Below are 16,115 nucleotides of genomic sequence, written 5' to 3' on the forward strand. Positions count from 1 at the left end.
TGGAAGAAAATTATTTGGTTTTGTAGGCACTCTCTAAAGTCTCTAAAATGTTGCTTGTATTTCTTTGAAAATTTTTACAGAATTTGTGGCATGTCTTTGATCTCAAAAACTAGTACTCTTTTAACAGTCCTTTCTTCTTGATTTTGAAAGTTAGTCACCAATCATTTGCAAACATCATTTGATTTCCTGTGACAGAGAATTATTTGGTACCACTGTCGGCTTCTCAGTTCAGAACAAAGCGCCTAGAACATAAAAGCTGGGAAATGCTGAGATTCATCGCAGATACAAACAATATCTGTGAGCAATCAAGTAATTGAATTACATTTTGCAACAAGGAACCACTATTTTTGGCCCATTTTAGAAACAACATACATGCCATTGATTTCCTTATGCAGATATGTGCTTCTATGGGAGAGCCAAAGATAGTGGTTCCATATTGCAAAATATAATCCAATTCATACAGGAATTTATGTTGAAAATCGAAAATTTCTCTTTCTGCACCAAAATAGCCTTGCTTCCAATTCCGACTGTCACTGATGGCTTAGCGCCAAATTAATCAATAAAGAAGTAGAATTTCAATAGTTTGCTGTGAGCTACAGGGATTATTCTAATTTTTCCCTCAAGGATAAGCAGGAAAATGGAAAAAGTCATCGAGTTTCTCAGAAGGTAATGAGATTGTCTCCTGCAGATCAGGAAGAAATCAGGGAATGAGAAAAGTACAGAATTGTAGACACCATATTTTACTCATAGAATACAGGTTCGAGCTGATTCCCTGCAATAGGATTTTCAGCAAAAACTTTCAAGGAGCTGTAATTTTCTTGAGTTTTTCCTGCTCCAGTCTCGCACAGGCATAATATTCAATTTGTGAAGACACATCTATTCATTTCCTTTTTTTTTTACAGCTCCTGTACCAAAAGGTGACAACGGTTGTGATACTCGGTTATTTGACTTCACCAGCTCTATCCACTGGATGGAGAACGATGATTCAGTCTTAAACAGTGGGATCAGGAGGAAACGGAAAGCAGGAGGAGGGGATGAAAGTGATGAAGAAGAAAACGTGGCTCCACCTGTCTACGACATTTATAGAATAAGACAGCAAAAACGAGTCAAATGATCTTTCATTTATCGCAGTGACACTGCTTTCAGTTGATCAAATCGTAATATCTCTATGACTTGCTCTGTAGCGAATTTCATTCTGCTGTTGGACACGAATTTCAAGTCTGATGTGCCATTATATTTTGTAATGCGTCTTCTACGTAATGGTACCATTGGACAATATGGTAGACTCCCATGTTGGATACATGAAGAGTCTCCTACCTAGTATAGGGGGTTGAAAACCTGATCTTAAATTGTTGCTCCTCTGATGTAAGGCGAATCTCCTTTTTTACACAAGCTTCGAACAGCATGGAATCGTAAATCAGACTGTTACATTAGAGGAACGACAAAACATGTCATTAAATTCAAATCGGTAATCCACCATATCCAGAGAAATAAATTTGGGTTCTTTGTTAATATATCTGTTTTCCAGATCATGAGCCCATGTAAGTCTAAATTTTTAGTTGTTTCAGCCAAGTTTCAACAGGCCTAATAATTGGAGAATGTTGGTCTAATCAGTAAAAGGACCACTGAACAGGGTATGAAATTATGCACCAGAATACATATAAAATACAATGGACACATCAAAATTTCCCAAATTCTACTCATAAGTGAGAAAATAACAGCTCTTGTCTACATTTGTTTACTATGTCTGCTCACAAACAAACCAGAGTCTAGTAGAATAAAATTGTGCATCATATTAATGTCGACATATGGTGATGGAAGAATTTTCCTGTTTATTAACTTTTTGTTAACAGCATTAAAGATACCTTGTATCAAGCTAAGAAAGAAATTTGTGTGAAACTAGGCTCCAGTTTTTGCTTAAGGTTAATCTTCAGCTGTAGTTCTGAAAAAATCCACCACGTCGCGCTGCTAAAATCCGACTCCGAAATCAGTGATTATTTAAATATCTCAATAGATATCTTAAATTCTAAGACTCATAAGTTCTAGCAGCATACGTCTGGAATCCCTAGAAAGAAACGCGAGCTTTGAAAGTTTAATAACAAAAGCTACAATTTGATCCCAGTTTCTCTTACGGGATATCTGTAAGTGTGAGAAAGACAGCTCATGGTGGGAGAGATATCTGCAACTGCTGAGAGCCATCAATCGTGATTGGTTGCATCAAGGTCATCATGCTTAACCCTACTTTTTTCTGGGATCAAATTTCAGAGCTTCAGAAGTTTCTTTTACGTCGTTTTTAGTGTCAATAGGAAGAAGAATGTAATGGCTAGAACTTGTGACTCTTCGATTTAAACAGAAGTTCCCCTAACTTTCATAAAAGCTCAAGGACTTACGTGAAGCTGTACGGACTCTAATAGAGTGGACCAAAAAATCAAAACACAGCGGTGGCACCCCCTGCGCGGAGAAATTTCTTACTTCACGCAGCTGTAGATAAACCTTAATATATTAGTGGATTTCAATGTCTAATAGGGCCTTTGTTGATAACGGTTTTTTCGCGAGAAGGAAGTTTGAATTAAGTGCTCACTTATGAGTTGATTTCGAAGGTTTTGATAGTGCTCTGCCTAAAATTCTGATGAATTCACATGCTCTGTAATGCTATATTCTTCATCCTGTCGGGTGGTCCATTGCAGAAATGTAGGCAGAATCAGAAAATTGAAAAAGAAGTACACTTGCAATACCAAGAATTATTTTGTTGGCTTGTAAATGTTATTGGGTAAGATGTCCCTCACAACTTTTCCAGCATGATGAGCTTTTTAATTGTACTTTCTGTGTGCCAATCTCGAGAAAAGCTGGGATGAAAACTGAAAAGTGAATTTTTCTACTTTCTCGTATGTATGTCGTTTCCAATGGAGATATGGGATCATGACAATGTCTATGTGAATGCTATACTGCATGCTGTTATCATTTGAAGGACTTTGCTTCTTTTGTCAGTCTTATCCTCCTAGTCAGTGAGGAAACAAAAGCTCCTTTCGATCACTTATGAGATACTTTAACATTACCACCAGATACAGCAAGTAATTATACCAAAAAAATTTACTTTTCAGCCCTGCTTTTCTCAAGATTGGCACGTAGAAAGTTCGATTTTAGAAGCTCATCCGAAGGCTCAGGAGACTGTAAGGAACAAATTACCAAATTAAGTATAAATTTAGGTGGCACTGAATTTCTTAGTGTTGTGTGCATAGTTCTTTGCTTTTCATCGTCCGCTACTTTTATTGAATTAAAATCAGCCCTGTAAGTTCCTCGTGTTACCATTTTACTGAAAGTGCCAGATTTTTTATCTTCCTTTTGTTTCTTTGAAGATGTTCAAAGTTAGGTTTCGTTTTAGTAATATCTGTTAAATGTCCAAGTTTCCTAAATTTTCAATTAGTAAAAGCACTCTTTGATTTTTACACCTTGTTCAAGGATTTTTTAACCCTTAATCCAAAGAGAGGGAATCAGATTTTAATTTTAATCAAAAATATGCATGATGAGTGTGCATGATCTAATGCAATCTAAGAACTCTGAGAAGTAGTGAAACTACTTTTGTATTTCTAAAGTCAATTACTTTGTCAGTCACTTGTCACGTCGTATACAATCATTTACTTTTTAAGAACAAACACTCTCTGTTTTTGTTTGCAACCTTTTTGTTTTTTAACTCCCAGAAATTCTTGCCAAATATTCAGTGGGATCATACAAAGATAATAAAAGCTGCAATCCTGGTCTTGATAAAGTCTTGAAGACTGACAGTCTTTTTCTTGAATTCTGTGAAGTAAACAAAATCTCATGCCAACACATTTTTTCTTCTTTCATACTGCTGACATTTTTATAGCAGGTGAGGACTGATTCCAAGCCAGAAGATTTTGAAATAAACCCCTTAAAATATGTATAATTTGCACTATAAATTTTTGCAAATAATTAAATCCTGGTTGCTCGAGAAAATACATGAGGGAACTCTTTGAAACCTTACTCGAATAAATGAATAAGAGGTTCAAGTTTTGAGTTACATTGAATGCAGCACATACAATCTACCCATGTGAGTTGAGTTTTTCTGAAGTTCGTTAGATGAAAATCCTGTAATATTTCTCATCAATCTAAAAATTATTCTTTTTACTGTAAATTTTCTCTGTATCTATTTCATTTTGAAAAAAAATACTAAATAAAAAAGATGTGGTTAGTCTGATATTCAGGATATTATTTTCCCTCTTTAAGTCTGTCTTTAAATACCCTGTCATTCAACTTTTTTGTGGACGAAGCCCTCAGTTACCTGTTTTTTGGCATAAGAGGTGATCGTAAAGAAACATAAGCTCTTTTAAATCAATCATTGCTCAATTTCCTCCAGAATGTGGCTTGATTCCTCACAGCCTAACCAGATCCATTCGAACAATCGGCGAATTTACCGCCTTTAAAGGGGTCTAAATGGACCGAGTTCATCAGAAAGGAACCAACCCACATTTTCAAAAAAATTGAGTTAAGAACGTTTTGTAGTTCCTCTAGTTGTGTTCTTTCTTCTGCCAAAAATATCCTGTCAATAAAAAATATTAAGTCTGCGAAAAGAGGGGTTAAAGTTTCCTTTATAATTTCTACATTGAGTCTTATGGAGGAATACAACTTCAAACCTCTTTTTCTCAATTTCAACTTGATGTGGGTTGGTTCCTCTCTGATAAACTCGGTCCAAATGTCTCCTTTCATTTAGCCAGCTATTGAAGGGTCTTGGTTGCTGAAGGCAATTGTCACCGAAGGGGTCCGATTGGTATTTCCCTTTTTTAAATTGGATCGAGGGATAGTTCGGTGAACAATACACCAAAGTGGGCTGATGCATCAGCAATCGATGCATTACTCTCGCTGAAAGAGTGAATTTATAAATATGAACGACTTGGCAGACACTGCAGAGATTAGGGATGGGGTTCTCAGGAGTAATCATGACTTTCCTCTTTTGGAGTTCATTCACCGAAGACAGCTGAATCTCAGTGTTTTTTCGACGAGAATACTGGAGAAGGAGGGATCAAGAAAGAGTGGGTCTTTTCATCACCTCACCTCAACTCTGAATCTTAATCGATAGTTCAATCTATCTCGTTAACTAAGACCCCTATATTAGAGTTTTTTTTATGAGAGTAGCAGGAAAGGAGAGACCAAGAGTAGGTTTATCATTTCATTTACAGTGGACACTGAATTATTCGTTTATTCCATGAATATGCGAGGGTCATACCAAAAGTCTTGCGCACTTGGCTCTCATTTCAAAAGTATTAAAGATGAGAAAAATTCGATTATAAGTGCATATGAGGCATACTTCCAGCTCTAATTAAAGCCAAGGTTTTTTTTTTTAAATCGGATCAACAGGGTGCTCAGGAGCCTCCGATGCGTTTTCCACCGCTTCCAAGCGCGCGATAATTCAGCATTTTCGGAACCCACCTGGCACAAATTCTCTTCTTAATTCCACCATTCACGAACGATTCGATGCAAGACAGGAAGCAAAATCTCAGGAAAATATTCAAGCATTTCTTCAAATGTCATGAGGCAATCTTCGTGTATTAAAGCGTCGACTCGTTACACTAGGTCATATTTCTTGTTTTAATACTTTTGAAATGAGAGCAAAATGCGCAAGACTTTTGGGGTGACTCTCGTAACGAGGAAGGAGAGCATTACGATGGTGTAAGTCGGCAATCACATACCTCGTTAGCGTTGTTTGAAAATCTCCGCCACTATGTTATTTTTTTAAAGGAGAACATATTGACATTATTCCTTGAAGTTTATGCAGAACTTTCTTCGCACTGAGAAGAAAAATCACGGCAGTTATAACGAATTGCTGTTGAGTAATTCTCCATTTAAAAAATAAAGTATGACAGGGAGTCAGCGACGTCGCAAACCAAGTTATGTGATTGCTGGCTTACACTGTCCATTAGGTCTTCTCATTACCTTATTCACTTAAGATCCCTGAAACTGAAAGTTTTATGATGATGTACCAGAGAAGGAGGATCTTCTCATCATCTCATTTTCAGTGGATACTGAATTTTGGTATTTCTCATGAATACTTCCACACTTGGAGAGGGAAGAGAGGATTCCCTTTTGGATTGAGGAAAACTGTTTAAAAAGAAGGGGAAAATAATATGATAAAGAAAAAATGAATGAAAATGAAATGAAAAGTAAATCATTTATTGGAGAACAACATAAAATGTAACAGAAAATTCAAAACATCAATTGTCCATCTTTAGTGCTGGGGCAAATCCTCCTTTCCAGGAGACACTTCTCAAGGAAGCGGAGGTGCAGCACAAAATGTCACAATTAAAAGACTGGTTGGCTTTTTTAATAGCACTGAGGCAAATTGCTCACAATTTTTACTTATTCATTTAAAGAAAAATCAAAAAATTCTGAAAATAAAATACTAAAATTGTGATATTATTTTCATACTACAATTTTTGTGATTTACAGAACTAATTCCTGTCCTTATACTCCACAAATATGTTAAATTTTTAACTCCTACCTAAGGCTATTAAAAAAAAGTATAACATAAATTGTGGTATGTCTTCGTTGTATGTGTGTTTGTAAGTTTCATCGTGTATATTGTTGAGAGAAACCTACATTAATCTTTTAACTGCTCACAATTTTTATTTATTCATTTTTTTTAAACATTCCTGAAAATAAAATACTAAAATTGTGATATCATTTTCATACTACAATTTTGGTGATTTACTGAACTGATTCCTGTCCTTATCCTCCACAAATATGTTAAATTTTCAACTCCTACCTAAGGCTATTAAAAAAAAGTATAACATAAATTGTGGTATGTCTTCATCTTATGTGTGTTTGTATGTTATATCGTATGTTTCATTGTGTATATGGTTGAGAGCAACCTACATTAATCTCATAATGTAATGTAAGAACGATGCTCGTTCAATTGAACATATTATTTATGATAAACATAGTACGTGTGAGTGAACGTGTGTTTCGGATCAAAAACAAAAAAAATACACCCTGGTTGGTTACACGAGCATCCTAGGATGCTTTGTGCTACAAGACTAAGCCCCTTACTTTTTCCAGAAGACTTAATAGAAGTCCCCGAAAGCTGGATCTATTTGCACACAGCACAATATAAACTTACAGAATTTTACCGAAAGTTCAAACCCATGTTCAATTCCTTGGGTTATTACAATTTTGCCAAAAAATTTAAATATTTAGCATGGGTAAGTTTTCCTTCACAATGGCCAGCTTTCAAGGAAAGAACAGTGAGACTTTATGCTCTCTGTGATACAGCAAACGTAACTCTAGATCTTATCCATCAAAATCGTAGAAAAAAAATTTATACTTGTCAATCAACCATTATGTTTACTACAGAGACGGACAAAAGATAATGCTTTCAAATCCTCTTCAAGAGGGCGATCATGACTGTCAAAAAATGTGTCTGTCGAACCTTCGTCGAGGATTGGAGGCAATTGAAAAAAATTTGTCTGTCAATGACTTTCAGTTATTCCTGTTAATCATGGACCAATTCTTAGAGATATCTTTGCTGTGTCATGAGAACGAAAAAATAAGAGGAACAATAGCAGCAAAATTACTTCCTACGCTATTTACATGCGAGGAAAAAATCGCAAATCATAGGCTTTTTGTAAAACATGGTACCGTATACAGGGAAACCGAGTTTCATTGAAACAATTTAGAAACGTTTGAAAAATTTGTAAGAAACTTTGAAATGTTAACAATCAAAGGGTATAGGGGTATCGTTCGATTGTTCGAACCCAACTTCCAGACCATCCGGAATTTATTGCAAAACAGGACGAGAAGAGCTAAATATTTCATGAGCCATTTATACAAGCCGAATTCTTCCCGTTGGAGATTTTTAGAGTCTCTTTTTTGTAATTTTTCATTTTTGTTCAAAAATGCTCCCTGATCGGATATACGAAAATCCTAGGGTGCTTTTTGCCACGAAATTGGACCCTCTACAATATCCTGAGGAATTGATCGAAGTTCCCGAAAGCTGGGAAGGATGAAGTGGACCATGGCCAAGCGGAGCCAGATTTCCTCTCGGAGGAGGAAGGTTATAACGATGAGAAAATCGTACACTGTGGACGACTGAGCTGAAACTGTTGTGACGGAGGAGGTGGAGGAAAGCTCACTCGTCCTCCCGTACCCCGATGAGGGCGAAGACTTTAATTTTTATGATGAAATGTTATTTTAGTTGTAGTATCCCCCTTGTGCCAATGTGTGCTACCTGGCCCGGCCGTCGGCGCGCGAGCGGGAGTCGCCACTCCGACGGGTCGTCCCCCTCCTCGACCGGGCCGTCGGAGTGAGGCCCGCGGCCGATGACGGCCACTCGGATCGGCGACCAGAATTCTTCCTCGTCCAGGGCACCAAGAACTCAAGGCCCGTCGCCGTCATCGTCCCGAACGGTATGGGGCCAGCGATCCGCATCGTCATCAGGAGCCGCAGACTCCTCGGCATCCCAGATCCCAAGAGAGACCTCGACTTGTGCGACGGCCTCGAGAGAGTCGTGCCCGTAAGGAGTAAGAGTAAGAATAACGAAGGAGAAGAAGAAAAGGAGGCAGAGGCCACAGAGGTGAAGCAACTGATTAAAGAAGCTAAACCAGAAGGGATAATACAAGAATTCAGTAAAGTCAAAGGAGGAGTTATAGTGCAGATAAGAACGGATAACAAGGAAACAACGAGAAAAGACCTAGAAAAGTAGCTGGAAGGCAAAATGGAAGTAAAAGAGCTGCCTATTTATAGCTGCATTATTAAAGCTGCCGGCAGCCCCCGGGGGTGTCGAAGACAACCGCGAACGAACTGATGTTCCCGAGGCCGGATTCCGCTCGGCCCTTCGACCTGCCAACGATCCTCCAGCGGTTCCGCCCCCGACTCCCCGGCGCTCGGCGATCGGAGCTGCTGACAACTTGGGCCTTGCGCGCCAGGCTCGCTTGTCCGACCCGCGCGACGCCGCGGCGGTCTATCGCCACCTCGACCATTCCGAGGCGGTCCACGAGCGAACTTACGTGTCGGCGGCTCCGGTCACCAGCGAGCAATTGTACGACATACACGCTCGCCCCGACCTCCGTGCCGGAACGTCAGCGGAGCCTCATCGACCCGTTGAACCCCCCGCCTCTCAGACGATGACCCTGCAACCACCCCTAAGCTTGTCCCTCAGGGATGTCGAAGAGAACTGCGAACGAACTGATGTTCCCAAGGCCGGATTCCGCTCGGCCCTTCGACCTGCCTACGATCCTCCGGCGGTTACGCTCCCTACTCCCCCGCGCCTGGCGACCTCTCCGACCACTCCGAGGCGGTCCACGAGCGAGCTTACGTGTCGGCGGCTCCGGTCAGTAACGAGCAACTGTACGACATACACGCTCGCGCCGACCTACGTGCCGGAACGTCACGAAAGTTTTATTCATCCATATTGGTTTATGATTAATATATGTAGATGTTGAAATATTGGAAATAAAACACAATATTGTGGCAACCTTGCAGAATAGACCTACCGGTCATTTTTCCTGCAACCTTGAGTAATGACCTTGGAGAAAACATTGCTTGGCAGTCTTGCATGTTAAATATTTAGCGCTTATTCTGCAAGTTTGAAGCAAAATTGCAATCCAAACCTTGGAATATCAGAACTCGCAAGCTTGCTGCAAGATTGTATGGAAATGCAAGGCGGTGATAAGGAGCCGCAGACTCCTCGGCATCCCCGATCCCAAGAAAGGCCTCGACTCGGGTGACCGCCTCGGGAGAGTCGTGCCCCCGGGGATGTCGAAGAGAACCGCGAACGAACTGATGTTCCCAAGGCCGGATTCCGCTCGACCCTTCGACCTGCCCACGATCCTCCAGCGGTTCCGCTCCCGACTCTTCGGCGTTCAGCGACCAGAGCTGGCTGGTATTTGGATTTTGCTACTTTGAGTATTGGTCCTGTGCCTCAGCCAAAGTTATTTTTAACGATTTATTAATTTCCTTTTACCTTGGATTAAGTCCTACATAATTACTCTCATTATACTTTAATTAATTGCTTTTAGTAATGCAAAAATGTAGTAGAGATTAAGTTATTCTTAACGATTTATTATTTTCCTAGTAACTTGGACCGACTCGACCCTTCGACCTGCCCACGATCCTCCGGCGGTTCCGCTCCCTACTCCCCGGCGCTCGGCGACCGGAACTGCTGACAACTCGAGCCTTCATCAATGTTTCAATTGATCTCAATTACCTAATCCTTCAATAGATCTCGATTAATGTTCCATAATTGTTTCGATGGATCTCAATTAATGTTTCATAAAAACCCATGAATGTTTAATACATCCAATGATGTCTCTGAAGTAATATTTTGGTTTTTTTCTCGGTGCGCCGATACGTCGGTGCGTTTTTTTCGATCCCGGTACGCCGCCGACGAGACTCGCTCCGCTGAGGAGTCACGGCGGCAGGAGAGGCGCGACCGCGGCTTCCACGCGGAGCTCCTCGGGGAGAGCGTGTATCGAGTCAGATACGGATACCGGCCTCGCGAGTAGGCGGCGACCGAGCAAGAGCTGCCGGTGGCTGAGGACCGGTCCCCGACCACTTTCGGGAGCGGCAGCTGCCGACCCACCCGCAAGTGGAGGCCGCCGTTCGTGCGGGCCTCGGTCTGCCGAGGAGGACCCCTTCCTATATGAGGACGAGGATCTACACCCTCCTGAACTCCTAGAAGGGTGTAGAGATCATGTAAAAATAGTTTAAAAACAGTGTTAAAGGTGATGTAAAAATCGTTTGAAGCAATGCCGATTTAGAGTAAGAATATGGTATATTCTGTGCAGCGTTTTAAAAATTGTTGTGAATGTATAGTCGTATGATCTAAGTTTGTAAAACGTTCCCATGTAATATAACTGTATGAATGTAATTATTTTCTCTTGCCTCAGGAAGTGTAGAAACAGTGTTAAAGGTGGTGTAGAGGATGCTTTGTGCTACGAGACTAAACCCCTTATTTTTTCCAGAAAATTTGATAGAAGTCCCCGAAAGCTGGATCTATTTGCACACAGCACAATATAAACTTACAGAATTTTACCGAAAGTTCAAACCCATGTTCAATTCCTTGGGTTATTTCAATATTGCCAAAAAATTTAAATATTTAGGATGGATAAGTTTTCCTTCACAATGGCCAGCTTTCGAGGAAAGAACGGTAAGACTTCATGCTCTCTGTGATAGAGCAAACATAACTCTAGATCTTATCTATCAAAATTGTACATTAGAAGCCCTGACCTCCGTGCCGGAACGTCAGCGGAGCCTCATCGGCCCGTTGACCCCCCCCCCCCCCGCCTCTTAGACGATGACCCTGCAACCACCCCCAAACTTGTCCCTCGACGAGATGCAGAGGATCCTTGATTTCTCCCGCTACGCTGCCGAAAAGACTCGCTTGGCTGAGGAGTCGCGGCGGCAGGAGAGGCGCGACCGCGGCTTCCACGCGGAGCTCCTCGGGGAGAGCGTGTATCGAGTCAGATACGGATACTAGCGTCCGTCGAAGAAGATCAGGCGCTGATGGCTCTCTTCCCCGACCACTTTCGGGAGCGGCGGCTGCCGACCCACGCGCAAGTGGAGGCCGCCGTTCGTGCGGGCCTCGGTCTGCCGAGGAGGACCCATTCCTAAATGAGGACGAGGATCTACACCCTCCTGAACTCCTAAAAGGGTGTAGAGATCATGTAAAAATAGTTTAGGTAGATGTTGAAATGTTGGAAATAAAACACAATATTGTGGGAAACTTGCAGAATAGTCCTACCGGTCTTTCCTCCTGCAACCTTGCTGTAAGCTTGTTTCAGCATGCAGCGACCACAGTCTTATAGAACTCGGATTCTGGAGCGGTGGAAAACAATCTTAAAATGTCCTATTTGCTTATATACAGCAGAGCCACCTTTTGAGCTGTGTCTTAACGGGCATAGGATTTGTCAACCATGTCGGAATCGCTTGCAAAACTGCCCCCTGTGTAGAGTACCTATCCTTAGCTCGAAATGTGAAGGATAAAGCATTGGAGGAGCTGTACAGGGCAATACGGCCACCACCAACCAACAGGAACGAAGTAAATGATGAGGAAACGGAGGAATAAGAGGAAGAAGAGAGAGGACAGGATTGGCGGATTCCGCAGAGGGTGAGCCCACAGAGAAGAGAGGGAGGAGTGGTAGCGAGAAGAAATGAAGAACGTGAAAGAAATGAAGAACCCGTAAGGAATGATAGCTTGGAGGCGCTGTCTGTCGTTGCTCTATCGGAGAGGATCGAAGCAATCAAGTTAACTTTGCCTAGACATTTATGGGCTGTAGCACGACTGAACCCAGGAGGAGGGGCCATCTTAGACATAAGTTAGGAGGACAGGATTGGCGGATTCCGCAGAGGGTGAGCCCACAGAGAAGAGAGGGAGGAGTGGTAGCGAGAAGAAATGAAGAACGTGAAAGAAATGAAGAACCCGTAAGGAATGATAGCTTGGAGGCGCTGTCTGTCGTTGCTCTATCGGAGAGGATCGAAGCAATCAAGTTAACTTTGCCTAGACATTTATGGGCTGTAGCACGACTGAACCCAGGAGGAGGGGCCATCTTAGACATAAGTTAGGTTGCTCCCCCTGGTTCGGTTCTGATATACTCCCTTTCTGGGCTCTTCAGGATGGTGCCTGGTAAGGGGTGGACGTCTGTCTTGGTCTGAACCCAGAGCGGGCTGGATGTCCAAGCCCCGATCGGCATCAGCTGATGGAGCCTTGAAGAGGGAGGAGTTTTTGAAAAAGTTGTTAACCTAAAAGTCTGTCGCAAAAAAGTTGGTCTTGTATTCTCAGTGTGCTCTTTTGTTTTCAACCAATAAGAAAAGTTTGTTCCCTTCCAAAAGTGAGTATTCTCTCTCCTGCGGTTCCTTTGAGGTTCCTGATTCCCAATATTCTTCAAAGCTTGCGTAAAGACCTTGGAGAAAACATTGTTTGGCAGTCTTGCATATTAAATATTTGGCAGCAATAGCAATAGCCCCCTTCCCTGGACTGCCTTAGCTTCACATACGTTCATTGTCTATATGCCTGTATTTTTTTTTTTTGCTTTTGTTTGCCTATATATACAGGGTGTTTCAGACCACCCGTACCAGGCCTTTTTCTCGGTTGGTTTAGGTCGTACGAAGTCGGAGACCGCGGGTTGAATAGGGAATTGACCCCAAGGAATCCGAATTTTGTGGTCCCGAAACCCCCCCACCCCCCCTTGGGGGGTAAAGGGGGGTCACGATGCTAAAAGTCACGGTTCCCGACCGAATTGCGGATAGATCGCATCAGAATTGAAAAGCACGGAAAATTTCACGTGGAATTGACCCCTAAAAATCCAAAATCGGACCATCCAAGGCCCAAAAATGACTCCCTAAAGAGGGGGACAGTACCCCCCTCCATAATTTCTCTTTGGTCTCAAAATTGACGTAAATTCTCCAGAAAAAGACGGTTTCCCAGGTAATCGACCTCGAGAAATCCAAATTTCATGGTCCCGAAGCTCCTCTAGCCCCCTTGGGGGTAAACGGGGGGGCCCAATTTTAAAAATCGGGGCTCCTTTCCGAATCGCAAATTGATTGCATCCAAATTGAGGAGCAGAACACATTTACATCTTAAGTGACTCCTAAGAGTTCTAATAGACCCCCTGAACGGCAGAAAGTAACTCCCTGAGGAGGGGGGCTTCGCCCCCGCCAAAAATTTCTCAAGATTCCTCTTTGGTCGCAAAATTGACGTCGATTCTCCAGAAAAAGACGGTCTCCCATGTAATCGACCCCGAGGAGCTCAGGGAACATGAAATTTAGAGTCCTCGGGGTCGATTACATGGGAGACCGTCTTTTTCTGGAGAATCGACGTCAATTTTGCGACCAAAGAGGAATCTTGAGAAATTTTTGGCGGGGGCGAAGCCCCCCTCCTCAGGGAGTTACTTTCTGCCGTTCAGGGGGTCTATTAGAACTCTTAGGAGTCACTTAAGATGTAAATGTGTTCTGCTCCTCAATTTGGATGCAATCAATTTGCGATTCGGAAAGGAGCCCCGATTTTTAAAATTGGGCCCCCCCGTTTACCCCCCAAGGGGGCTAGAGGAGCTTCGGGACCATGAAATTTGGATTTCTCGAGGTCGATTACCTGGGAAACCGTCTTTTTCTGGAGAATTTACGTCAATTTTGAGACCAAAGAGAAATTATGGAGGGGGGTACTGTCCCCCTCTTTAGGGGTCATTTTTGGGCCTTGGATGGTCCGATTTTGGATTTTTAGGGGTCAATTCCACGTGAAATTTTCCGTGCTTTTCAATTCTGATGCGATCTATCCGCAATTCGGTCGGGAACCGTGACTTTTAGCATCGTGACCCCCCCTTTACCCCCCAAGGGGGGGTGGGGGGGTTTCGGGACCACAAAATTCGGATTCCTTGGGGTCAATTCCCTATTCAACCCCGCGGTCTCCGACTTCGTACGACCTAAACCAACCGAGAAAAAGGCCTGGTACGGGTGGTCTGAAACACCCTGTATAGTTGTTTGTTCTACGGAGTTTTGCCTGTTTTTCCCCCACCCACCGACCCACTCGACCCAGGCCCGTTACAAGCACCTAATCATGACTTGCAGTTATTAAGAAAACTTGATGAATTTAATTAAATCGATCCAGTTATTTCCAAAGCGACTTTGGGCAAGATGATTAATCATTAATATTTTCTTACGTCGGCATGTTGTGGCTTGTTGTTTTATGATGACATTATTTCCGACAAAATCAAGAACGAATAAAAGAAACGCAGGGAGGACTAAAACAACAGCATCGTTTATGAGGAGGACGTCATGGGAATGATGAGCGGATGGGAGAACATCGCCGACCTGAGAGACAACGCCGAAACGCTCGAGCTCGAGCGGCAAACCGCAAGCGCCCACGAGTGAGTCCAGCGAAATGCCTCCGCCGCCGTGGAAACTCATCCTGATTGACGTCAACGGGGACAGAGCTTCGTACCGTCACCTGTTAACAACCCAGAAAAAGAGCGCTCCAAACAATGGTTTCCCGAACTATTTCACATCAACAGAACTTAACGAGGTAGCAAGCCAAGAAATACCCCCAACGCCAGGCCCATCAACGAGCGTAATCACAGAAGGAGCAGATAGGGAGAACACCAACTACATCACATACATACAACACTGTAACTACATCAATTCCACATTTAAGTGCGGAATTACCCGACTATTCAACCGCAACCGAGGTAGTTTTATCTCTACCATATCCATATCCATTCATTAAAGGATGGCACATGTTTAACTCCTCTTTCGAGCGAGATCTTGAAGTAAAATTACAATTTTTCCAGACATTCTTCCCGTTGGAGAGTTTTAGGATCTTTCTCTTTGTAATTTATCACTTTTGTTCACAAATGCTCCCTGGTTGGTTACACAAACATCCTAGGATGCTTTGTGCTACGAGACTAAACCCCTTATTTTTTCCAGAAAATTTGATAGGAGTCCCCGAAAGCTGGATCTATTTGCACACAGCACAATATAAACTTACAGAATTTTACCGAAAGTTCAAACCCATGTTCAATTCCTTGGGTTATTTCAATTTTGCCAAAAAATTTAAATATTTAGGATGGAAACATCTCTCTTGAATCAATTTTCCTAAACGAAGTAATTCGTGGGAAATTCAAAGTAAACGCTGACCCCGTCTCGGATACTCAAATCTCTGAACTCGAAGAAATATTTTGTAACCTGAACATGACTGATTTTCATAACAATTTCAATCAACATCATTTCTTGCTTTTAGATAACCCTGACGAGGTGATCAACGTCCCGATTCCGAGGAAAATCGCTCGCTTGTCCAATCAATATCGTATCATCACCAGATCGGAAAGTAAAATCTATCGCCTCGTCTACTCCAAAAGGCGGCGTATCCCTGAAACTTTCGATACACTACCTTTTGGCTTTAACGCAATGCGTGCCAATGAACAAATGAATGACTGAATGAATGTATCAATGAATGACTGAATGAATGTATCAATGAATGACTCGATGAACAAATGAATGACTGAATGAATGTGTCAATGGAGCCAACTTTTGAGGAAAGAACAGTGAGACTTCGTGCTCTCTGTGATACAGCAAACGTAACTCTAGATCTCATCCATCAAAATTATACATTAGAA

At 42.2% G+C, this 16,115-nt stretch overlaps 1 protein-coding gene across 1 annotated transcript in view; it reads left to right on the forward strand.

Annotated features, from left to right (window-relative positions):
• su(f) (cleavage stimulation factor subunit su(f)) overlaps nt 1–11,669 on the forward strand; it is a 32,403-nt gene extending 20,734 nt beyond the window's left edge. Inside the window, exon 15 of the mRNA XM_019053966.2 lies at nt 903–11,669. Within this exon, the coding sequence (XP_018909511.2) occupies nt 903–1,114 (212 nt within the window). The 3' untranslated portion in view covers nt 1,115–11,669. The remainder of the gene's footprint in view (nt 1–902) is intronic.
• Nucleotides 11,670–16,115: the final 4,446 nt, after the last annotated feature.

The sequence above is a fragment of the Bemisia tabaci genome, chromosome 8 (assembly GCF_918797505.1).
Source record: "Bemisia tabaci chromosome 8, PGI_BMITA_v3".
NCBI classification, from domain to species: Eukaryota; Metazoa; Arthropoda; class Insecta; order Hemiptera; family Aleyrodidae; genus Bemisia; species Bemisia tabaci.